The 25,503-nt window shown below is 33.4% G+C and overlaps 2 protein-coding genes across 2 annotated transcripts; one reads left to right on the top strand and one right to left on the bottom strand.

The window, feature by feature from the left end:
- Window positions 1–2,735: 2,735 nt before the first annotated feature.
- Window positions 2,736–3,083, bottom strand: LOC111634356. The gene has a single exon (XM_023379112.1). The coding sequence runs from the start codon at window positions 3,081–3,083 to the stop codon at window positions 2,736–2,738; it is 348 nt and encodes a 115-aa protein (XP_023234880.1).
- Window positions 3,084–3,777: 694 nt separating this feature from the next.
- LOC111634357 (monocarboxylate transporter 12-B-like) lies at window positions 3,778–24,148 on the top strand. Its single transcript, XM_023379113.1, has 10 exons — window positions 3,778–3,799; window positions 3,922–4,148; window positions 4,226–4,369; window positions 5,916–6,355; window positions 9,802–10,198; window positions 10,266–10,391; window positions 14,855–15,294; window positions 18,741–19,137; window positions 19,205–19,330; window positions 23,990–24,148. Exons 1-10 carry the CDS (start codon window positions 3,780–3,782, stop codon window positions 24,118–24,120), a joined length of 2,448 nt encoding a protein of 815 aa, XP_023234881.1. The 5' UTR covers window positions 3,778–3,779; the 3' UTR covers window positions 24,121–24,148.
- Window positions 24,149–25,503: the final 1,355 nt, after the last annotated feature.

Below are 25,503 nucleotides of genomic sequence, written 5' to 3' on the forward strand. Positions count from 1 at the left end.
ACAGCACTAATTTTATACATTTCTTGTGAAAGAAACACTTCTTATTCAACGGCCATAAAAATTATTTCTATTAATGATGTCTCCGAAGTTCAACGAAGTTTTTGCAGAAAAATTATTTATTAGAAATCGCGTCCGCCGATTCATGTGCTGTTCCACAATGAAAACCAGCTTTAAGCAACGGCATAGTCGAACGGTACACACTCGGTAAGTAATCCTATAATTTTTTGTTTATAGCATAGTTTATACGGATTACTCCCAAAAAATTATACGTGTTTTGGAAATGTTGAGTGGAATTAGTCTAGAATCGGTTAATTTTATAGAAGAAAACCTTTCAAACAGCCTTAGTCCGTAAAGTTCCCACCTATCGGGCTGCGATTGGCTCATGTATTTAATCATTCCTACAACGTAATTTTCGGTAAGCGTGGAACGTATCTAAGCGTTATAGGGGGGTCTACTGTATTAGATGTAATAAAGAAAGAAATTTTTCCAGTTCAATGATAGTACCCAAAAAGTTATAAATTTTGGAAATTTCCATGGACCCTGGTCCTAAAACGAATTAGTTAGAAAACAAATGACGGACAAACTATTAAGTTCAACAAATTTAGATTTTTACAGCTATGGTGAGAAACGTTTAAAATTTACAAGAACCCTATCGCATCTTTTGAGGTATACTAGTGATGCGACAAAAGAGGCATTTGACATTGACCAGTATCAGTACCCTCGGGATTTGGCAGCCCGTGTGCATGCACCTACCAGAACAATCTCTGATTCCATCCATTAGTCACTCGTAGGGAGCTATTTGAATAAGTGGATTGTTTTAAGATTTAAAATGTAAAGAAGATTTTATGTTATTTTTATGTACGTTTCTTTACATAGCTATATTTAATTATAATCTTCTTTAAAAGTATATTAATATAATTGAAGAATATTTTGTACCAGGTATGTACTGTACATCCACCACACATTTTATTTCACCGTATAAGTTTTTATTATTTTATTTATAATTTTAGCCCTTATATTGTGGCTAGCGATTCGGAATGTAATTGTGATATTAAAAATACATTTAGAGAAGTCTGTGGTTTTTACTGGCTTATCGAACAAACGATACGAATGGACCCTTGACCATCACTGACGCGCAATTAACCGATTGCCCCTGGAAGCTTACAGAAACACAGCTTCCCTACTATCAAATGTCACGGCACGCCACTGCAGTATAAAGTGTAAATAATAAAAAAGGAAAATAAATAATTGCACGTATAGTACACATTTTAGCAATTAATAAATATTTGAATCATTTCCACTCTTCGGGTAACCCAAAAACATAGAATTATTGTTTAGAATATATTTTATAATTCGAAATATAATTCGAAAAATTCGAAATATAATGTTCCAAACAAGTTTTTAAAATTTTAGAATTTAAAATTATTTTATTCGGCTAAGGTTATCATCAAGTAAGTTATAACTGAAAAATTTTCTAATTTCTTTATTTTATAGGTCACTTAAATAAAAAATCTTTTTAAATACTAAAGATTTATTCAGTTAAAATTCAATAATGATTTTAACTGAATAAATCTTAAAAAGTTTTTTCTATTAGATATTCGATAAATAGAATAGTGAAAACGAAATTTCTCATAAATTTGACTCTAACCCATCTCAATTATAAGATTTAATCTTTGTTAGCGTTACTTTTTGCCCGAACAACGCCGGGCTCATCTACTAGTAGTCTAATAATCGGTAGTAATAGTAATGGTAATCTATAGGCAATAAAAAAGAAGGGGAAAGTATAATATTTCCTAATTTAATCTTTCTGTTACGCCCTAGTATATTTAAAGTAAAAATTCCATCGAGTGGCCAATAACTACCGTTTATCCTACGTGGAAGTTCGAAGGATTCGAACTCTCTGTATCTATATTTATGGCTAGGTTAAAATTATACTGACAGTTATATACATTAAATTAATTATATAATTATAAACGTTAGAGTTACTCAACCATCCCAGCGACATTTAAAATTTTGGTAGCGCCATCTGTTATCATATTTTATTTAAAAACTTTTTATATTTTTAACTATTATAAAATGACAAAAATCTTAATTTTGAAGGTAGAGGAAAAACATTGTAAATGCTAATAACGAGTAAAATCGTCATTAAGTTCGACCCTACTTGAGATACACACAATCCTCATTATCTCACAACTCCCTCGACCTTTAACCACCAAAATATAGTAGTATCAATCCCCTAATAAACAAACCCTGCAAAATTTCAAAAATTTTCGACAAAAAGCACAGGAGTTATTAAGCTTAAATTAATTAAATTGGTTTAATTAAAATTATTCTCGAAGTTTTTTGCATTTCTCGACGTTTAAGGTATCATAAGTCAAAAAATGTAACAATCTTGGGGACCATTTTTTGACCGATTGCCATACTTCCCCTCTGTTATATATAACAGCCGGAAAAGTAAAAATTGTTGCTGAACATGCTAGTATATAAAATTTAAAGTATTAAATAGTCGAAAGGCCAATCTTCAACCGCTCGAAACATTCCGAACGTTTCAAGATTTAAAATAGAATTGAATGTATAACATACTGTATAAAGCACTAATTGTTGTTTATTAAAATGAATTTGGCTACCCTTTACCAATGAAAGCATGGCTCTGAAAAGAGCCGTTTGATTACTAGATTACAGTAATCTAGCAATTCCATTTTCTGTTCTCGGTCACATTTGTGAAGATTACCGTTCTACAGACTCCCTATTTTCTTTCTGCCGCGACTACCCCTTCTTCGAGAACTTCTTCCGCTTCGTCCCTTTCTCCTCATAGAACTTCCTCTTTCTTTACTCCCTCTCATCCTCTTTGATTTTGATCGTCTTCTTCCAACCTTTCTTGCCTTCAATCTCTTCCCAGATGTTCCGTGTTTTCCAGTTCTCTTCCTTCCTATACGTTTTCTTAAAATATCGTTTCTTATTTTTCTGCTCCGAAGTAGTTTTCGATCCACGGGAGTCAGTCTCTTCACTCGAGAGGAATCTTCCTCTAACATGGAGGGAGTGAGATGGCATTTTCTCTTTTCCGTTTCCCGACGATCGTTCATGATGATCTTTTTCTTTCGAACAAAAGCAGAATGATGGAATTCGATGTTTCGAATAATGTTTAAAGAAACGATTCTGTTCTATGTCAATCAGATATTTAAATTCAAATTTAAACATGATTTTATTTTTCTTCTTTGAAACAATTTGAAACAAGAGAGTTGTAATTTCATTGGCGTTATTTAAAATGTTTATGGCAGCAATTTTTAAAAAAATATATAATCTCTTAATTTAGTTAACGACAATGTGTAATATTCTTACATCTGATCNGGTCTGGTCTGGTGAAGTACAGCAACGCAACAGGTAGATGATCTGCCAAGGATCTGCCTCTCTGATGACTTTTATGGGAAACTGGCCCGTATTTAGACGTTAAACACTTGAAAAAACCCAGAAAGCTCCAGAGTTCCACCCCGTTAATGACGCGCGAGTCCGCGACCAACTACCAGTGTTCGGTGGTTTTATCCACTCGGGCACTGTTAGGCCTTGTGTTAATGGAGTGGGCTAGGAAGCAACTATATCCCTTCGGTGAATCCATCTCTGTCCCAAAATTTCAAAACCAAAAAAAAATTTATTTTTATAATTTCTTGAATATTAAATAATGAATGCTTAACAATGGTTTTTAATCTATTTATTGCAAAGTTTACTTATTGATTTATTAAAAATAAATATTGCTAAGAAATATTTTGTCCTTAGAAATAATAATGAACATGGAATTCAAATGGTATACTTCTTTTTCCTTTTACTTTTATTGGAAGTATTCATGATTTTCTACAATTTTAAATACTATTAAACTAATTACAATGTGAAAATTAAACTAAATTATGAAAAAATTCGTCATCACAGCTTTCAGAATCTAAAAGACAAAGTTCACAAAGTTCTGGAAACTGAAAAATTGGAACAAGGATGCAATTGGATAATTGTTTTTGCAGCTTTTATGATTCATATCATTTCCGATGGAATAGTTTATACTTTCGGTATATTTTATTCCGAAATTATTCACAATAACGGATATAACAGCGGTGAAACAGCTTGGATTCCATCTACTATGAGCGGAATGCTTAATTTTGTCGGTAAATTCATATTTTATAGTAAATTAAATAAACTTTAAATTTTTCATATAATAAATATAATTTTAACATAATTTTAGGCCCATTAGCTGGAGTTCTGACAAATAAATATGGTTGCCGATTTGTGTGCATATTAGGATCTTTGGTATCATCTGCTGGATATGCACTTGGCTCTTTAGCTTTTAATATAACATATTTATACTTAACTGTTGGATTATGTACAGGTAACTTTTATTAATAAGCTTACACGATTATTCAAAATCAAGTAGAACTGATTTTTTTAAAACTCTTTCCGCGCTGTGGGCACTAAGAAGGCCTCTAACTCATAATCGCTTCTTAAAAACAAGTTCACAATGGAGCGGTGAGTGGCGAGGAACGGGGACCGATATATCCGGACGAACCACCAGACAAATGAATTCTTCCACCCCGGGTTCCTGGAGCTGTAAGCTGTCATCTTAGCCACTTGGCCATCTGTCAATACAGCTAATTAAATAACACTTCAGTTTTACCATCGTGTTTTTTAAAATCTGTTGCGTGTTTTTGTTTCGATAATGGTTGATGGAAGAAGGCATGGACAATCTGCCAAGAAGGACGCCTCCCGAGAGGACTTTCTGTGGAAAATAGGACCTTATTTAGTGTTAGACACGTAAAGAAAATCCCAGATGCAAAAAGCCTCTCGACCTCTCAGCAAAACCTTTCCAAAAAACCTTGTACATAGAGTAAATACAATTAGACAAACGATACATGAATCCCAAGTAAATTTTCAGTGGCGCGTTATCCTGTGAGCTAAAAGGACACTTGCCTTGGACCCCCGCCAACAGAGGGCCCAAACTAATCTTTTATAAGAAAAAATTTCTACAAAAAATCTCCCTGAAGAAAATGTCTAGAGCAATGATTCTCAAACTTTTTCGATCCACTGCCCCCTTTGTTCCATAAAGTTATACCCAACGCCCCCTAACCCATTTTCTCTTGTGTGAGAAAAAGATTGGAAATATTCTTAGGAAAACTTTTCTATGAATCTCACACTTTGTGCCCTTACTGTACATTGTTCTCATCATCTGGAAACCATTAAACGCAATGTTTCCTCTTATCAGCCCCAATTTTGCCTTTGGTCACCGTTCAATACCCTGCCTCTATCATAGATCTATTCATCGCGCCAGAAGGGGGCGTTATTGCTTACTTTGAGAAACGCTGAGCTAAAATAAAAGTCAATGTGTTAGAAATATTCAAGTTGTGACCTTCAATAAAAAATATATAAAATGTCAACATTTTATATATATTCCGTCGAATTTTTATATATAGAATTTGTCTGCCGTCGCCCCTCTATATTTCCTTAACGCCCCCCAATTCTCTTTGAGCCTTCTACTGCCCCCCTGAAAGCCTCCAGCGCCCACAAGGGGGCGTTATCGCCCACTTTGAGAAACGCTGGTCTAGACTCCTCTAGAGTCAACACTAATTCAAATTTCGAAATTATTGAAAAATATTTTAAGTTTATTTTATGTACTTTTTTGAAAGTATATTATGTATTTTATATTTCAGTGCAGATTATTTTCTGATTGCTTCACAACTTTGGATTCTTACAGAAATATAAATGAATAATTTTATTATATATACAATATTCATTATTAATAGTCATTGCAAATGAATTAAAATTTTGTATAATAATAATAATATATACTGTATAATCTCAAGCAGTTGCATTTTTTAAATTCATTGTGTGCAATTATTTAGTTAAAGAAAGACCTATTATAATACAATTTTTCTTTTCAGGTGCAGGAATTGGGCTTATGTATTTTGCCGCAATAATTTCTGTAAATCATCATTTTAACGAAAACCGAGCTTTCGCAACAGGCTTGGCTGCATGTGGATCTGGAATTGGAACTTTTATTCTTGCTCCAGTTTTACAGTTTTTAACTAACGTTTACGGATGGAAAGGAGCGATGTTTTTTGCTTCTGGATTTCTGTTTAGTGGATATATATTTGGAACCCTTTTGAGCCCGATTTCACGCGTAAAAAAGAAGAATTGGAAATTCGGTTCAGTTCATTCAGTTCACAAAAATGATAAACAGATTAATTTAATTTTACCAAGAAAATCTATATCTCTTCCAATCCTGAGTGAATATTCTTCGTTTTCCATTCTAAATAATTCAAAAATATCGAATAATTATTTCAGCGACCCATCTCTCATTCACGATAGAGAAAATTTTGAGGTACAAGAACCAATTGTTAAAATCCTATATTAATAATATTTTCATTATTTTTCTTAACCGGTTTAAGATTATTTACTACCTCTTTCCAAGCAGAGTCATCAGATCCCGGATCACTTAATAGCCGCGTGTAGAAATAGTGAAAATTGCTTAGAATTTCTTTATTTACCTTAATCTCTTTGTTGTCTATTACAATCTTGTCTATTTTAATGCTTTCTCTCATCTTATTTTTCTTTTCTATTTCGTTACTAGTCTTATTTTTTTTTCTTACGTCTTCTTCTTTGTTTTCTATAATATAATTCGTTAGCTCTCTCTGTAGTTTTTTAATTTTGTTGAAACTACTCTTTCTTAACCTCTCCCAGCTTTTCTGTATTATTTCTCTACACTTACGTTTTGTTTCAATCCATTTTTCCCGGGTGATGTATTCTTTCCATTTCTTTAATACATCATTAATATTTTCTACAAAAAAGCTATCATCAAGTATTTCTTTAGTGATTTTGATTTTATTTTTTTTAATGGTTTTTCATAACTTCTATTTCCAGTTCAATCATCTTGTGATCCGAGGTCCTTGTTTAGCCCATTTTGCTGATATTGATAATTTTCCCCATATTTTTAGAAATATACATGCGATCCAGACGCTCCCATACCGCAAGTAAACCCTGGGGAGTCAGGGTGGATGGTGCGATAGTCTATACTAATATTATAAAGAGGTAATGTTTGTAAGTTTGTTTGCAGCAGGTAATCTCCGAAACTACTCATCCGATTTCAAAAATTCTTTCACCAATATTTAGAATGAAACTCCAGGTGGACATAGGCCGGTTATTATTCCGTTAAACATTCATATAAATTAAAAGATATAATCTAGGTTAAGGCTTTTATGTCCAACAGATGGCGCTACGAGTACGACGCCCTAAGTTTGCTTTTCTGTGAGGCATTATGCTTTTCTGTGAAAATGAACTAAAGCAGATCATCTTCTATCTATCTATATAAATAAAAATGTAATGTTCGTTTGTTCCTACCGACTTCTTTGAAATTTTGACACGACGCTGCATTCGAATACACACGTGTTTTTATATAATATACATGTCGAAATTCCCCCAGGGGAGATGGTTAGGATTAAGGCTTACGGTAAAGAACTCTGCTTCTATTTATACTATTTTAGATGCGGTTTTTTGCGTTTTTGATTGCGTTTTAATAGGGTACGTCAACAAAATGTACACTAAAGAATTTTTCGAAAAATTTCCCCTCCCCACGGGGGAAGTGTTATACATTTATAATAGATACATTTGAGCCACAACAACGCGTGGCGGGGTCTGCTAGTTATCAATAAGACTATAGTCATCCAGGACTGCTTAAAACTATTCGCGATCCATCGGAGCGCAATGACCCATTTTTATCTATGGGGTTTAACACGCAATTAAAGTTCCCACCCCAGATTATGTCTCTACTGCTTTTTTAAAGATCTTGCTAAATTTTTAATAACACTTTTCGCTTTGACAGAAGGAGGTGCATAGATATTAATTATTCTAACAAGTCTTTTACCTATCTGAATATCTATAGCAAGTGTTCGCCCTTCAGAGTCTGTCTTGAAGTCGTCCACTTTGATTCTTTTGTTGACCATGGTGATGACTCCTGTACTCCTCCTTGTCGCGAAGGAGATAGTGCACAAATAGTTTCCTTAGGTTCCTTAGGTCGTAGAAGTCCCACGTGTTGGTGTCTTCCATATTAACTTTATTAGTCATAAGCAGATTCAGAATGTAAAACTGTTTTGTCTCACGCTGATTGTCTCCTTTTACTTTTCCTTGGTTTCTTCTGTGCTGACTTATTTATCGCCTTCCTTGCTTCCTCAATTACTTCTACCTCTGTGAGATTGGCATCCATGCTTATGGATAACAGTTTTTCTCTAAATCTAGTCATGTCCTTCTCTTCCCCACTTCATTCGCTGGTCTATTTCTCATTTTGGCCCTTTCTTCATTCGTTTCTGTTATTTCCTGTACTTCTGCTTCCTGTACTTCCACTGTGGCTTGTTGTTCTTCTAGCCCTAATAACTCTCTTAGCTTTTCCACCATCTCTATTGTCTGTTCTATCCCCAGCCTTGACCCTGAGGGTTTTACATTTTCTTGTTCATTGTCTATTTCTATCTCTTTTTGTGTAACCTGTTCTACTTCCTGTATTATATTTTCATTTTTTTCTCGACTTACTTCTTTGTTTTTTAGTCTTTTAAGACTTTTCCCCCTTCTTTTTTCATTACTCTTACTTCTGGAGCCTTTTTTTGCATATTTCTGAACATATGAGTACTGGGCACTTCTCGTTTTTCTTATGTTGCAGGTTGCAGTTGTAGCAATTTGGACAGTCTCTAACTAGATGATGCGGGCTTTTACATCTGTGGCAAAGCTTAATGCTACAATCTTTGATTTCATGATTTATGCTTCTACAGTATAAATCATGAAATCAAAGATTGTAGCATCGTAATCGCTTTTTCATTTCCACATAAACTAACTCTATTTTACTCCCCAACAGCTCAATGTAGTTAGGATGTAGTTTTCTTGTTTTTAGTATCACTCTATAGGTTCCTGTTTTAATTTTTACATTGTGACACGTTACACTATTAACTAATACTTTGATAATCTTTCCATAAGATGTTAGAGCTTTTTCTAAAATCTCATTGTCAGCTTCACTAGGTACATATTTTACTGTTACAATTATTTTAATTTCTTCTAGACTCTCGCACACATACTCATCTCCTCCCACTTTTATTGAGTGGCCGATTAGATTTTCTTTGTCCTTGACAGTTATTCGCCATACCTCAACTATATTTCTAGGCTTAAAACATACCTGTTCTATATTCTCAGGGGTTCTTAAAATGTCAGCACAAGCTTTCACAATATCAGCAATTTGTAACCTTTTCTTTGCTACTATTCTAATTGATCTGATTGTCGTATACCTCTTCATTCTTTCTTCCTCCCATGAGATAGCTTGTTTCTCTTCCTCACTTAGCGCAAGTGCAGATACATGGCGGTGTCTTTATTGAATTTCTTAAAAATAAAACAGTTGAAGTGTGGGCTTTTTAGTATTTCTCAACTGATATATTCTGAAGCGATTCCCACAGTAGTTTTCAAGTTTATAACCTTTTTTTTTCAGCCAATACCTTTTCACCACCTGCAGTAAATTTTCTCGCAGAGTGAGAGTGCTGTACTCTCGCGATTGTTATGAGTAACAATTGCGATTTAATAAACTAACTATCTAGAATATTTAATCTTTACCACAATGCTATATATTATATCTTTTTCTCCTGGTTTCAATGACAGGACCAATCCCAATACTCAAAAATTAAATATTATTTGTTATTATTAATTCCCAATATAATCTTATTTAAAATTTTTTTATTTGTTAATTAGATATAAATTAATTAATAGACTATGCATAAATATTATTTATTTGTTTTACAGATATTAATTATGAACGAAGTACCCAATAAACAACGAAACGAATTTTCAGGATATTTTAATTTTAACATATTTCAAGATTCTATTTTTATTATTTACATTTTTTCAAATTTTTTAACTTTTCTGGGAATTGAAACGGTATCGATCTACACAGTTGAAAAAATTACACATAAAAACATAGCAACTAAAAGAGAAGCAAGCTATCTTATATCTGTCATTGGAATATTTAACACGTTAGGAAGGATAATTTTTGGATATATTTCAGACAAATGCGGACAGAACCGACTTTGGTTATACATTGGATCATTAGCTGTTTGTGGTTTTTGTATAAGTCTTAGCACCTTTTTCTTTAATTACATTCAAATGATTATCTTTTCAGCAATTTTTGGTTTATTTTATGGTAAGTTTGCAAAATTATGTTCTAAATTTTTGTTTCAAAATAAAATTAATTTGCAACTACAATATAGGGGCCTATATTTCGTTGTTATCCATTATTCTTGTTGACCTTCTTGGATTAGAAAAATTAACAGACTCTTTTGGATTTGTCCTTTTCTTTCAAGGAATAGCGTCATTTTTTGGTATACCAATAACAGGTATAAATATTTTATAAAAGTAATATTATATTAATATAATGGCAAATTTAGAATGAAATAAATATTATCTATATGTTCATTATAAAAATATAATTTAATTATTTGCAATTTAATCATACATTAAATTAATTATATAACAAACCAGTAACGAGTTACTCAACCATCCCAGCGACATTTAAAATTTTGGTAGCGCCATCTGTTATCATATTTTATTTAAAAACTTTTTATATTTTTAACTATTATAAAATGACAAAAATCTTAATTTTGAAGGTAGAGGAAAAACATTGTAAATGCTAATAACGAGTAAAATCGTCATTAAGTTCGACCCTACTTGAGATACACACAATCCTCATTATCTCACAACTCCCTCGACCTTTAACCACCAAAATATAGTAGTATCAATCCCCTAATAAACAAACCCTGCAAAATTTCAAAAATTTTCGACAAAAAGCACAGGAGTTATTAAGCTTAAATTAATTAAATTGGTTTAATTAAAATTATTCTCGAAGTTTTTTGCATTTCTCGACGTTTAAGGTATCATAAGTCAAAAAATGTAACAATCTTGGGGACCATTTTTTGACCGATTGCCATACTTCCCCTCTGTTATATATAACAGCCGGAAAAGTAAAAATTGTTGCTGAACATGCTAGTATATAAAATTTAAAGTATTAAATAGTCGAAAGGCCAATCTTCAACCGCTCGAAACATTCCGAACGTTTCAAGATTTAAAATAGAATTGAATGTATAACATACTGTATAAAGCACTAATTGTTGTTTATTAAAATGAATTTGGCTACCCTTTACCAATGAAAGCATGGCTCTGAAAAGAGCCGTTTGATTACTAGATTACAGTAATCTAGCAATTCCATTTTCTGTTCTCGGTCACATTTGTGAAGATTACCGTTCTACAGACTCCCTATTTTCTTTCTTTCGCGACTACCCCTTCTTCGAGAACTTCTTCCGCTTCGTCCCTTTCTCCTCATAGAACTTCCTCTTTCTTTACTCCCTCTCATCCTCTTTGATTTTGATCGTCTTCTTCCAACCTTTCTTGCCTTCAATCTCTTCCCAGATGTTCCGTGTTTTCCAGTTCTCTTCCTTCCTATACGTTTTCTTAAAATATCGTTTCTTATTTTTCTGCTCCGAAGTAGTTTTCGATCCACGGGAGTCAGTCTCTTCACTCGAGAGGAATCTTCCTCTAACATGGAGGGAGTGAGATGGCATTTTCTCTTTTCCGTTTCCCGACGATCGTTCATGATGATCTTTTTCTTTCGAACAAAAGCAGAATGATGGAATTCGATGTTTCGAATAATGTTTAAAGAAACGATTCTGTTCTATGTCAATCAGATATTTAAATTCAAATTTAAACATGATTTTATTTTTCTTCTTTGAAACAATTTGAAACAAGAGAGTTGTAATTTCATTGGCGTTATTTAAAATGTTTATGGCAGCAATTTTTAAAAAAATATATAATCTCTTAATTTAGTTAACGACAATGTGTAATATTCTTACATCTGATCGATAACAAATGCTTTTGTTCAGGCCCGCCGTAAGCGGCGTGCAAGGCGTGCACCGCCGCGGGCGGCACGTCCAGGGGGTGGCAATTACAATATCTTTTTACTAATGACTTAATTTCAACATTTCCGAACACAGCAATAACACTAAGAATATTACTTACATTGTCGGTTTCAGTTGCATTTGGTGAAAGGTCCTTTTCAAAGTTAAAAATTATAAAAAGAAAAAAAAAAGCTATGCACCAGCAAAGACTAAGTAATTTAGCTATAGTTTCAATTGAACGTGAAATCTTAGACAGCTTGGATACAAGAAAATTGATAGCAGATTTCACAAACATAAAGGCAAGAACAGTTAAATTTCTGTAGATAAATATTTATATGGTTTTACACCTAAGTAAACAAAAATAATTTAGTAATAAATAGTTTTTTTTTGTAAAGTATTTCTTTTCTTTTTTTACACCCTTATGAGACAAAACTAAAGAGCCTTTCTGGCAAGCTCAGCATAGGTAGTCGTAGTTAAACAGGGGGCGGCATAATCGGTATAGCACACGGGCGTTCAAACAGCTAGCGGCGCTTCTGCTTTTGTCCTACAGCCGTTATGTAACATTGTCACATTTTGTCCTACAGCCGTTCTGTAACATTGTCACAACAACTTTAATTGATTTCAATTGGTGACTGGTCTGTTTGTGCCATAAGATATAGAGTCAAAATATCGGGAAAAAATCAAATGTGATGAATTTGTCAATATTTTATAAATATACATCCATTAGTTTAATAAAAACTAGAAAATAAAAAGAATTTTATTTATTATTTAGTTTTAAAATAAAAAGCATGAAAAAGCATTTCAAAATGAATAAAAATCAGAATGAAACATCAAAATTGCTTGCAGCTTAAGAATAAAAAAAATTAATTTGGATTTTTATTATAATTCTAATTTAATTTCAAGTATTGTTTTAAAACATTTTAAAATGTTTTAAGTAAGTTCTAAATTTATCTACAGTTTTAAATTGAACTATTTAATAAGACAGTGTATACAAAAATTAAATACTTAATTAGTTAGTAGAAGTAATACTTGTCAACTGATAATAATTATCAATAATTTAGAAGCATGCTGATGTAACGCGTTACTGTCATAGCCTTAAAGCAGGGGTGGCCAACAGTTTTTGCCCCCGAGCCAAATTGGAAAGAAAACTTTTTCCACGGGCCGAACCAGAGGCTGCCCTAGGAAGGTTTTGAGGTGGTGCGATATCTCATTGTGGTGTCACCCCGTAGAGACTAAATTGTAGATAGAGATTACAGATACATTTTTCACATTATCGTGCTTTATCAACATTCTACGCTGTACTTACGAGATTTGTAATGGACGGTTAACTCTAAACGCACAGTGAGTTGTTGACCGTTTTTTTTTAGGCGTCAGATTTTTTCATCGAGTTATTCGGACTTGAGTAGCTAATATTGAGAGATTGATCGCGGACCATATAAATTCATTCGACGGGCCGTATGTTGGCCATGCCTGCATTAAAGTGTCAGACCTTGGAAAAGTAGTTTTGATTTTGGTTTTAGTATAGTCCAGAAGTAAAACGTGGTAACTGACTTTGAGAAACGTGACAGCAGTGCCGGCCCGAGGGAAGTTTTAGGATGGAGCGAGATCCTATTATGGTGCCCGGGGTGGAACCCGCCCATGCACACGACCCACGCGCGTCTCAACAGATAAAGCCATTCACATACTGGCCACACACTTGCAATTAAAATATCGAAAAGTGAAAAAAATATTTTTTCCTTTAATTTTCTTTACCACTGAGGTGCCCCTAGGAGTTAGCGCCTGGAGCGGCTGCTCCGTTCGCCTACGGTAGAGCCGGCTCTGCGTGACAGAATAGCAAATGGGACATAAGTTACTCATTTTGTGCCACTGATAACGAAAATAGAATAATCAAATGCTAAGCATAATGATTCATCTTAAAAAATGACAGAATATTATATCACATTCGGGACGATAAGCATTGGAAATTAATTGCATTAGTAAAATATAGTATATTGGTTAGAAAATTGTTTGGTTATTGTATATAAATAATATTGAAGATTATTTAGTGTAATTAACTATAATTCAAGTTAAACAACATTTTTAAATGATATATAATTAGTGAAGTAAAGATATTAAAAAAATCTAGTTAGTAAACAGGATAAAAAAAAACATTTTATGATAAAATATTTACAGTACATAATATCTCTGTTCCAGAACAATGACATGAATGCTGAATTAATAACTTTTCAGTAAATGCAAATGAAAAGTTTTCAAAATTGAAGGATTTATTTTCATAACGCGCTGAATCTAATGTTATCACTGCATTAATCTGCTATTTAATTTTCAAAACAAACGAATATTAAAGTGTTCTGTTTTGACTTAAAGTCCTTGTTACATGTTTTACATTTGTTTATAATCTTTATATTGCTTTTTTCTAAGGGCTTTGGCAGCATTTTAACACATAGTCGTAGTAACACATAGTAACATATCTAAATTAAACAGTCCACCCGGACTCTTTTAACATGCCTGGCACCTTAACGCATGACACCAACTGGGTGGCCTAAATTGAAAAAAAAAAGTTGAGTTAAAAAAAACGGTCCTGTTAGTACTCATGTGTCAGAAAGAATAAAAAAAAATAACAATTTAGAAGCATTTTCAATGAGAAAAATTAAAATTCTTAATTTAAATTTCTACTTCAAAGCTTTCGTTTAAATCAGGGGTCGCCAAAGTGGTCGATATGGACCCTCAGGGGTCGATGCAACATCATTGGGGGTCGATGAGGCTAGGGGGTCGATCAGGGGGTCGATGCGGCTAAGGGGTCACAACCCCTTTTTTTTTCTTTGCTTAGACAGAGACCACAACCCACAACGTTTTTTTTTTCGCTCATACATATANAGAAAGACCTATTATAATACAATTTTTCTTTTCAGGTGCAGGAATTGGGCTTATGTATTTTGCCGCAATAATTTCTGTAAATCATCATTTTAACGAAAACCGAGCTTTCGCAACTGGCTTGGCTGCATGTGGATCTGGAATTGGAACTTTTATTCTTGCTCCAGTTTTACAGTTTTTAACTAACGTTTACGGATGGAAAGGAGCGATGTTTTTTGCTTCTGGATTTCTGTTTAGTGGATATATATTTGGAACCCTTTTGAGCCCGATTTCACGCGTAAAAAAGAAGAATTGGAAATTCGGTTCAGTTCATTCAGTTCACAAAAATGATAAACAGATTAATTTAATTTTACCAAGAAAATCTATATCTCTTCCAATCCTGAGTGAATATTCTTCGTTTTCCATTCTAAATAATTCAAAAATATCGAATAATTATTTCAGCGACCCATCTCTCATTCACGATAGAGAAAATTTTGAGGTACAAGAACCAATTGTTAAAATCCTATATTAATAATATTTTCATTATTTTTCTTAACCGGTTTAAGATTATTTACTACCTCTTTCCAAGCAGAGTCATCAGATCCCGGATCACTTAATAGCCGCGTGTAGAAATAGTGAAAATTGCTTAGAATTTCTTTATTTACCTTAATCTCTTTGTTGTCTATTACAATCTTGTCTATTTTAATGCTTTCTCTCATCTTATTTTTCTTTTCTATTTCGTTACTAGTCTTATTTTTTTTTCTTACGTCTTCTTCTTTGTTTTCTATAATATAATTCGTTAGCTCTCTCTGTAGTTTTTTAATTTTGTTGAAACTACTCTTTCTTAACCTCTCCCAGCTTTTCTGTATTATTTCTCTACACTTACGTTTTGTTTCAATCCATTTTTCCCGGGTGATGTATTCTTTCCATTTCTTTAATACATCATTAATATTTTCTACAAAAAAGCTATCATCAAGTATTTCTTTAGTGATTTTGATTTTATTTTTTTTAATGGTTTTTCATAACTTCTATTTCCAGTTCAATCATCTTGTGATCCGAGGTCCTTGTTTAGCCCATTTTGCTGATATTGATAATTTTCCCCATATTTTTAGAAATATACATGCGATCCAGACGCTCCCATACCGCAAGTAAACCCTGGGGAGTCAGGGTGGATGGTGCGATAGTCTATACTAATATTATAAAGAGGTAATGTTTGTAAGTTTGTTTGCAGCAGGTAATCTCCGAAACTACTCATCCGATTTCAAAAATTCTTTCACCAATATTTAGAATGAAACTCCAGGTGGACATAGGCCGGTTATTATTCCGTTAAACATTCATATAAATTAAAAGATATAATCTAGGTTAAGGCTTTTATGTCCAACAGATGGCGCTACGAGTACGACGCCCTAAGTTTGCTTTTCTGTGAGGCATTATGCTTTTCTGTGAAAATGAACTAAAGCAGATCATCTTCTATCTATCTATATAAATAAAAATGTAATGTTCGTTTGTTCCTACCGACTTCTTTGAAATTTTGACACGACGCTGCATTCGAATACACACGTGTTTTTATATAATATACATGTCGAAATTCCCCCAGGGGAGATGGTTAGGATTAAGGCTTACGGTAAAGAACTCTGCTTCTATTTATACTATTTTAGATGCGGTTTTTTGCGTTTTTGATTGCGTTTTAATAGGGTACGTCAACAAAATGTACACTAAAGAATTTTTCGAAAAATTTCCCCTCCCCACGGGGGAAGTGTTATACATTTATAATAGATACATTTGAGCCACAACAACGCGTGGCGGGGTCTGCTAGTTATCAATAAGACTATAGTCATCCAGGACTGCTTAAAACTATTCGCGATCCATCGGAGCGCAATGACCCATTTTTATCTATGGGGTTTAACACGCAATTAAAGTTCCCACCCCAGATTATGTCTCTACTGCTTTTTTAAAGATCTTGCTAAATTTTTAATAACACTTTTCGCTTTGACAGAAGGAGGTGCATAGATATTAATTATTCTAACAAGTCTTTTACCTATCTGAATATCTATAGCAAGTGTTCGCCCTTCAGAGTCTGTCTTGAAGTCGTCCACTTTGATTCTTTTGTTGACCATGGTGATGACTCCTGTACTCCTCCTTGTCGCGAAGGAGATAGTGCACAAATAGTTTCCTTAGGTTCCTTAGGTCGTAGAAGTCCCACGTGTTGGTGTCTTCCATATTAACTTTATTAGTCATAAGCAGATTCAGAATGTAAAACTGTTTTGTCTCACGCTGATTGTCTCCTTTTACTTTTCCTTGGTTTCTTCTGTGCTGACTTATTTATCGCCTTCCTTGCTTCCTCAATTACTTCTACCTCTGTGAGATTGGCATCCATGCTTATGGATAACAGTTTTTCTCTAAATCTAGTCATGTCCTTCTCTTCCCCACTTCATTCGCTGGTCTATTTCTCATTTTGGCCCTTTCTTCATTCGTTTCTGTTATTTCCTGTACTTCTGCTTCCTGTACTTCCACTGTGGCTTGTTGTTCTTCTAGCCCTAATAACTCTCTTAGCTTTTCCACCATCTCTATTGTCTGTTCTATCCCCAGCCTTGACCCTGAGGGTTTTACATTTTCTTGTTCATTGTCTATTTCTATCTCTTTTTGTGTAACCTGTTCTACTTCCTGTATTATATTTTCATTTTTTTCTCGACTTACTTCTTTGTTTTTTAGTCTTTTAAGACTTTTCCCCCTTCTTTTTTCATTACTCTTACTTCTGGAGCCTTTTTTTGCATATTTCTGAACATATGAGTACTGGGCACTTCTCGTTTTTCTTATGTTGCAGGTTGCAGTTGTAGCAATTTGGACAGTCTCTAACTAGATGATGCGGGCTTTTACATCTGTGGCAAAGCTTAATGCTACAATCTTTGATTTCATGATTTATGCTTCTACAGTATAAATCATGAAATCAAAGATTGTAGCATCGTAATCGCTTTTTCATTTCCACATAAACTAACTCTATTTTACTCCCCAACAGCTCAATGTAGTTAGGATGTAGTTTTCTTGTTTTTAGTATCACTCTATAGGTTCCTGTTTTAATTTTTACATTGTGACACGTTACACTATTAACTAATACTTTGATAATCTTTCCATAAGATGTTAGAGCTTTTTCTAAAATCTCATTGTCAGCTTCACTAGGTACATATTTTACTGTTACAATTATTTTAATTTCTTCTAGACTCTCGCACACATACTCATCTCCTCCCACTTTTATTGAGTGGCCGATTAGATTTTCTTTGTCCTTGACAGTTATTCGCCATACCTCAACTATATTTCTAGGCTTAAAACATACCTGTTCTATATTCTCAGGGGTTCTTAAAATGTCAGCACAAGCTTTCACAATATCAGCAATTTGTAACCTTTTCTTTGCTACTATTCTAATTGATCTGATTGTCGTATACCTCTTCATTCTTTCTTCCTCCCATGAGATAGCTTGTTTCTCTTCCTCACTTAGCGCAAGTGCAGATACATGGCGGTGTCTTTATTGAATTTCTTAAAAATAAAACAGTTGAAGTGTGGGCTTTTTAGTATTTCTCAACTGATATATTCTGAAGCGATTCCCACAGTAGTTTTCAAGTTTATAACCTTTTTTTTTCAGCCAATACCTTTTCACCACCTGCAGTAAATTTTCTCGCAGAGTGAGAGTGCTGTACTCTCGCGATTGTTATGAGTAACAATTGCGATTTAATAAACTAACTATCTAGAATATTTAATCTTTACCACAATGCTATATATTATATCTTTTTCTCCTGGTTTCAATGACAGGACCAATCCCAATACTCAAAAATTAAATATTATTTGTTATTATTAATTCCCAATATAATCTTATTTAAAATTTTTTTATTTGTTAATTAGATATAAATTAATTAATAGACTATGCATAAATATTATTTATTTGTTTTACAGATATTAATTATGAACGAAGTACCCAATAAACAACGAAACGAATTTTCAGGATATTTTAATTTTAACATATTTCAAGATTCTATTTTTATTATTTACATTTTTTCAAATTTTTTAACTTTTCTGGGAATTGAAACGGTATCGATCTACACAGTTGAAAAAATTACACATAAAAACATAGCAACTAAAAGAGAAGCAAGCTATCTTATATCTGTCATTGGAATATTTAACACGTTAGGAAGGATAATTTTTGGATATATTTCAGACAAATGCGGACAGAACCGACTTTGGTTATACATTGGATCATTAGCTGTTTGTGGTTTTTGTATAAGTCTTAGCACCTTTTTCTTTAATTACATTCAAATGATTATCTTTTCAGCAATTTTTGGTTTATTTTATGGTAAGTTTGCAAAATTATGTTCTAAATTTTTGTTTCAAAATAAAATTAATTTGCAACTACAATATAGGGGCCTATATTTCGTTGTTATCCATTATTCTTGTTGACCTTCTTGGATTAGAAAAATTAACAGACTCTTTTGGATTTGTCCTTTTCTTTCAAGGAATAGCGTCATTTTTTGGTATACCAATAACAGGTATAAATATTTTATAAAAGTAATATTATATTAATATAATGGCAAATTTAGAATGAAATAAATATTATCTATATGTTCATTATAAAAATATAATTTAATTATTTGCAATTTAATCATACATTAAATTAATTATATAACAAACCAGTAACGAGTTACTCAACCATCCCAGCGACATTTAAAATTTTGGTAGCGCCATCTGTTATCATATTTTATTTAAAAACTTTTTATATTTTTAACTATTATAAAATGACAAAAATCTTAATTTTGAAGGTAGAGGAAAAACATTGTAAATGCTAATAACGAGTAAAATCGTCATTAAGTTCGACCCTACTTGAGATACACACAATCCTCATTATCTCACAACTCCCTCGACCTTTAACCACCAAAATATAGTAGTATCAATCCCCTAATAAACAAACCCTGCAAAATTTCAAAAATTTTCGACAAAAAGCACAGGAGTTATTAAGCTTAAATTAATTAAATTGGTTTAATTAAAATTATTCTCGAAGTTTTTTGCATTTCTCGACGTTTAAGGTATCATAAGTCAAAAAATGTAACAATCTTGGGGACCATTTTTTGACCGATTGCCATACTTCCCCTCTGTTATATATAACAGCCGGAAAAGTAAAAATTGTTGCTGAACATGCTAGTATATAAAATTTAAAGTATTAAATAGTCGAAAGGCCAATCTTCAACCGCTCGAAACATTCCGAACGTTTCAAGATTTAAAATAGAATTGAATGTATAACATACTGTATAAAGCACTAATTGTTGTTTATTAAAATGAATTTGGCTACCCTTTACCAATGAAAGCATGGCTCTGAAAAGAGCCGTTTGATTACTAGATTACAGTAATCTAGCAATTCCATTTTCTGTTCTCGGTCACATTTGTGAAGATTACCGTTCTACAGACTCCCTATTTTCTTTCTTTCGCGACTACCCCTTCTTCGAGAACTTCTTCCGCTTCGTCCCTTTCTCCTCATAGAACTTCCTCTTTCTTTACTCCCTCTCATCCTCTTTGATTTTGATCGTCTTCTTCCAACCTTTCTTGCCTTCAATCTCTTCCCAGATGTTCCGTGTTTTCCAGTTCTCTTCCTTCCTATACGTTTTCTTAAAATATCGTTTCTTATTTTTCTGCTCCGAAGTAGTTTTCGATCCACGGGAGTCAGTCTCTTCACTCGAGAGGAATCTTCCTCTAACATGGAGGGAGTGAGATGGCATTTTCTCTTTTCCGTTTCCCGACGATCGTTCATGATGATCTTTTTCTTTCGAACAAAAGCAGAATGATGGAATTCGATGTTTCGAATAATGTTTAAAGAAACGATTCTGTTCTATGTCAATCAGATATTTAAATTCAAATTTAAACATGATTTTATTTTTCTTCTTTGAAACAATTTGAAACAAGAGAGTTGTAATTTCATTGGCGTTATTTAAAATGTTTATGGCAGCAATTTTTAAAAAAATATATAATCTCTTAATTTAGTTAACGACAATGTGTAATATTCTTACATCTGATCGATAACAAATGCTTTTGTTCAGGCCCGCCGTAAGCGGCGTGCAAGGCGTGCACCGCCGCGGGCGGCACGTCCAGGGGGTGGCAATTACAATATCTTTTTACTAATGACTTAATTTCAACATTTCCGAACACAGCAATAACACTAAGAATATTACTTACATTGTCGGTTTCAGTTGCATTTGGTGAAAGGTCCTTTTCAAAGTTAAAAATTATAAAAAGAAAAAAAAAAGCTATGCACCAGCAAAGACTAAGTAATTTAGCTATAGTTTCAATTGAACGTGAAATCTTAGACAGCTTGGATACAAGAAAATTGATAGCAGATTTCACAAACATAAAGGCAAGAACAGTTAAATTTCTGTAGATAAATATTTATATGGTTTTACACCTAAGTAAACAAAAATAATTTAGTAATAAATAGTTTTTTTTTGTAAAGTATTTCTTTTCTTTTTTTACACCCTTATGAGACAAAACTAAAGAGCCTTTCTGGCAAGCTCAGCATAGGTAGTCGTAGTTAAACAGGGGGCGGCATAATCGGTATAGCACACGGGCGTTCAAACAGCTAGCGGCGCTTCTGCTTTTGTCCTACAGCCGTTATGTAACATTGTCACATTTTGTCCTACAGCCGTTCTGTAACATTGTCACAACAACTTTAATTGATTTCAATTGGTGACTGGTCTGTTTGTGCCATAAGATATAGAGTCAAAATATCGGGAAAAAATCAAATGTGATGAATTTGTCAATATTTTATAAATATACATCCATTAGTTTAATAAAAACTAGAAAATAAAAAGAATTTTATTTATTATTTAGTTTTAAAATAAAAAGCATGAAAAAGCATTTCAAAATGAATAAAAATCAGAATGAAACATCAAAATTGCTTGCAGCTTAAGAATAAAAAAAATTAATTTGGATTTTTATTATAATTCTAATTTAATTTCAAGTATTGTTTTAAAACATTTTAAAATGTTTTAAGTAAGTTCTAAATTTATCTACAGTTTTAAATTGAACTATTTAATAAGACAGTGTATACAAAAATTAAATACTTAATTAGTTAGTAGAAGTAATACTTGTCAACTGATAATAATTATCAATAATTTAGAAGCATGCTGATGTAACGCGTTACTGTCATAGCCTTAAAGCAGGGGTGGCCAACAGTTTTTGCCCCCGAGCCAAATTGGAAAGAAAACTTTTTCCACGGGCCGAACCAGAGGCTGCCCTAGGAAGGTTTTGAGGTGGTGCGATATCTCATTGTGGTGTCACCCCGTAGAGACTAAATTGTAGATAGAGATTACAGATACATTTTTCACATTATCGTGCTTTATCAACATTCTACGCTGTACTTACGAGATTTGTAATGGACGGTTAACTCTAAACGCACAGTGAGTTGTTGACCGTTTTTTTTAGGCGTCAGATTTTTTCATCGAGTTATTCGGACTTGAGTAGCTAATATTGAGAGATTGATCGCGGACCATATAAATTCATTCGACGGGCCGTATGTTGGCCATGCCTGCATTAAAGTGTCAGACCTTGGAAAAGTAGTTTTGATTTTGGTTTTAGTATAGTCCAGAAGTAAAACGTGGTAACTGACTTTGAGAAACGTGACAGCAGTGCCGGCCCGAGGGAAGTTTTAGGATGGAGCGAGATCCTATTATGGTGCCCGGGGTGGAACCCGCCCATGCACACGACCCACGCGCGTCTCAACAGATAAAGCCATTCACATACTGGCCACACACTTGCAATTAAAATATCGAAAAGTGAAAAAAATATTTTTTCCTTTAATTTTCTTTACCACTGAGGTGCCCCTAGAGTTAGCGCCTGGAGCGGCTGCTCCGTTCGCCTACGGTAGAGCCGGCTCTGCGTGACAGAATAGCAAATGGGACATAAGTTACTCATTTTGTGCCACTGATAACGAAAATAGAATAATCAAATGCTAAGCATAATGATTCATCTTAAAAAATGACAGAATATTATATCACATTCGGGACGATAAGCATTGGAAATTAATTGCATTAGTAAAATATAGTATATTGGTTAGAAAATTGTTTGGTTATTGTATATAAATAATATTGAAGATTATTTAGTGTAATTAACTATAATTCAAGTTAAACAACATTTTTAAATAATATATAATTAGTGAAGTAAAGATATTAAAAAAATCTAGTTAGTAAACAGGATAAAAAAAAACATTTTATGATAAAATATTTACAGTACATAATATCTCTGTTCCAGAACAATGACATGAATGCTGAATTAATAACTTTTCAGTAAATGCAAATGAAAAGTTTTCAAAATTGAAGGATTTATTTTCATAACGCGCTGAATCTAATGTTATCACTGCATTAATCTGCTATTTAATTTTCAAAACAAACGAATATTAAAGTGTTCTGTTTTGACTTAAAGTCCTTGTTACATGTTTTACATTTGTTTATAATCTTTATATTGCTTTTTTCTAAGGGCTTTGGCAGCATTTTAACACATAGTCGTAGTAACACATAGTAACATATCTAAATTAAACAGTCCACCCGGACTCTTTTAACATGCCTGGCACCTTAACGCATGACACCAACTGGGTGGCCTAAATTGAAAAAAAAAGTTGAGTTAAAAAAAACGGTCCTGTTAGTACTCATGTGTCAGAAAGAATAAAAAAAAATAACAATTTAGAAGCATTTTCAATGAGAAAAATTAAAATTCTTAATTTAAATTTCTACTTCAAAGCTTTCGTTTAAATCAGGGGTCGCCAAAGTGGTCGATATGGACCCCCAGAGGTCGATGCAACATCATTGGGGGTCGATGCGGCTAGGGGGTCGATCAGGGGGTCGATGCGGCTAAGGGGTCACAACCCCTTTTTTTTTCTTTGCTTAGACAGAGACCACAACCCACAACGTTTTTTTTTTTTTTTCGCTCATACATATACACTTTTAATAAAACTTTACGGTGGGGGTGAATGTGAGGCTTTGGAAAGTGATTGTGGGTCGACGGTTATAAAAGTTTGGCGACCCCTGGTTTAAATTAATTTTCAGTTGGCATAAAAGTAAGATAGGATTCCTATTTTTATACTTTTTTAATTGTTTTCTTAAACTTTTTTTTTTCACTTTAAGAAATTAATTTCATTTTAAAATAATTATATTTTAATTTAATTTCAGGATGGTTATATGATCAAACTGGATCTTTCGAACCTGGGTTTTTATTTTCTGGAATCTCCGTTTTATTAAGTAGTTTTGTCATGTTTGCAATACCAATTTTTCAAAAAAGAAATATCTTCGATCTACCCTAATTTGAATGCAAAGAAATATGAATTTAATTTCTATATCATGTTAACTTTACATATATTTATTCATTATGATAAATAAAACTTTTGATTTTTATTCAATAATCAAACATTAAAGTTATAACATAATCTGGTCTTTTAAATTTATGTTAATATATAAAAATTCAACTTTTTTAAAACTCTCTCCGACCTGTTTGTACTCTTTTCAGCAAGCTCATTAAGGGTTCGACCAGGCCTACAATAGGGCAGCCAGGTGATGAGGGACAGGGCTCGACAAAATCCGGACGTCCTTTTACAGACTTCCGGATTCAAAGCCGGGTCCGCCAGAACGATAGGCTGTTATTTTGACCGCTCGGCCATGCGACCGTCTGTAAAAACTAAAACTGAAGAATAAAAGAAATATTCAGAAATATTTAATTTAAAAAATATTTAACTGATAAATGTCATTCATTATCATATACGTATTTCATGCAGTAATGTGCAAAATAGTTTATCATCGTTTATCTACAGATTATCTTGAAAATTGCGAAGAAAACAATTTAATATGATAAGATATAAAATTTTCTCCGAATAAATTCAAAATTTTATTTTAATATTATACGTTTTTATAAGATGATTGCATATGATGTATGTTCACACACACACACACACACACACACACACACACACACACAATATATATATATATATATACACACGCACATATACATACACATCAAACTTTCCACGCTGTGGGGCATAAAAACAGCCGTTATTTTTCATGTCATCATGGGTTATCCAAGCTTACTATGAGATGCTGCTTTGTTTGTTTGTTTATTAAGTTATGGCAACGCAACACTTGGGCTATCTGCCTAGAAGGAATGCCTTCAGGAGGTCTTTTTAAGGGTAACTGGCCCCTATTAAGGGTAACTGGCCTTCTTAAGGGTAACTGGCCCTCCACAAACGTGGAGAAAACCCGAAAAACTTCACCTGGCTAGCTCGTCATGCGCGAACCACGACCGAACTCCCAGTATTCAGGGAACGGAATCGCTTGGCCACTGGTGGGCCCGTGAGATGCCTGGAGCCACCTGAGGACCAGGACCCGAGACTAACCAACCATAAAAAGTTCTTGAGGATCTATATCTCGGCTGGCTCACAAACTGCCGCTTTGTGAGATCCAATATCGAGTCTTTATTAAAACTCTTTCCGCCCTGCGAACATTAGTTGGTCGCGGTTTAGCGCCTCGCCAACGGATTGGTCACGTTAAATTTTCCGTACTGTTTTTATGTATCCCTTCGAGTCTTCTGGAGAAGCATCGCCTAAAAGTTGCGTTGCTTTATTCCATCAATCCAATCCCATTCCTAAAAGTCGAATGCTCTACAAAAACATTCGGAATCGAATAAGCAACTC

The sequence above is a fragment of the Centruroides sculpturatus genome, unplaced genomic scaffold (genome assembly GCF_000671375.1).
Source record: "Centruroides sculpturatus isolate CEXI.00-Female unplaced genomic scaffold, Cexi_2.0 scaffold855, whole genome shotgun sequence".
Classification (NCBI taxonomy): Eukaryota; Metazoa; Arthropoda; class Arachnida; order Scorpiones; family Buthidae; genus Centruroides; species Centruroides sculpturatus.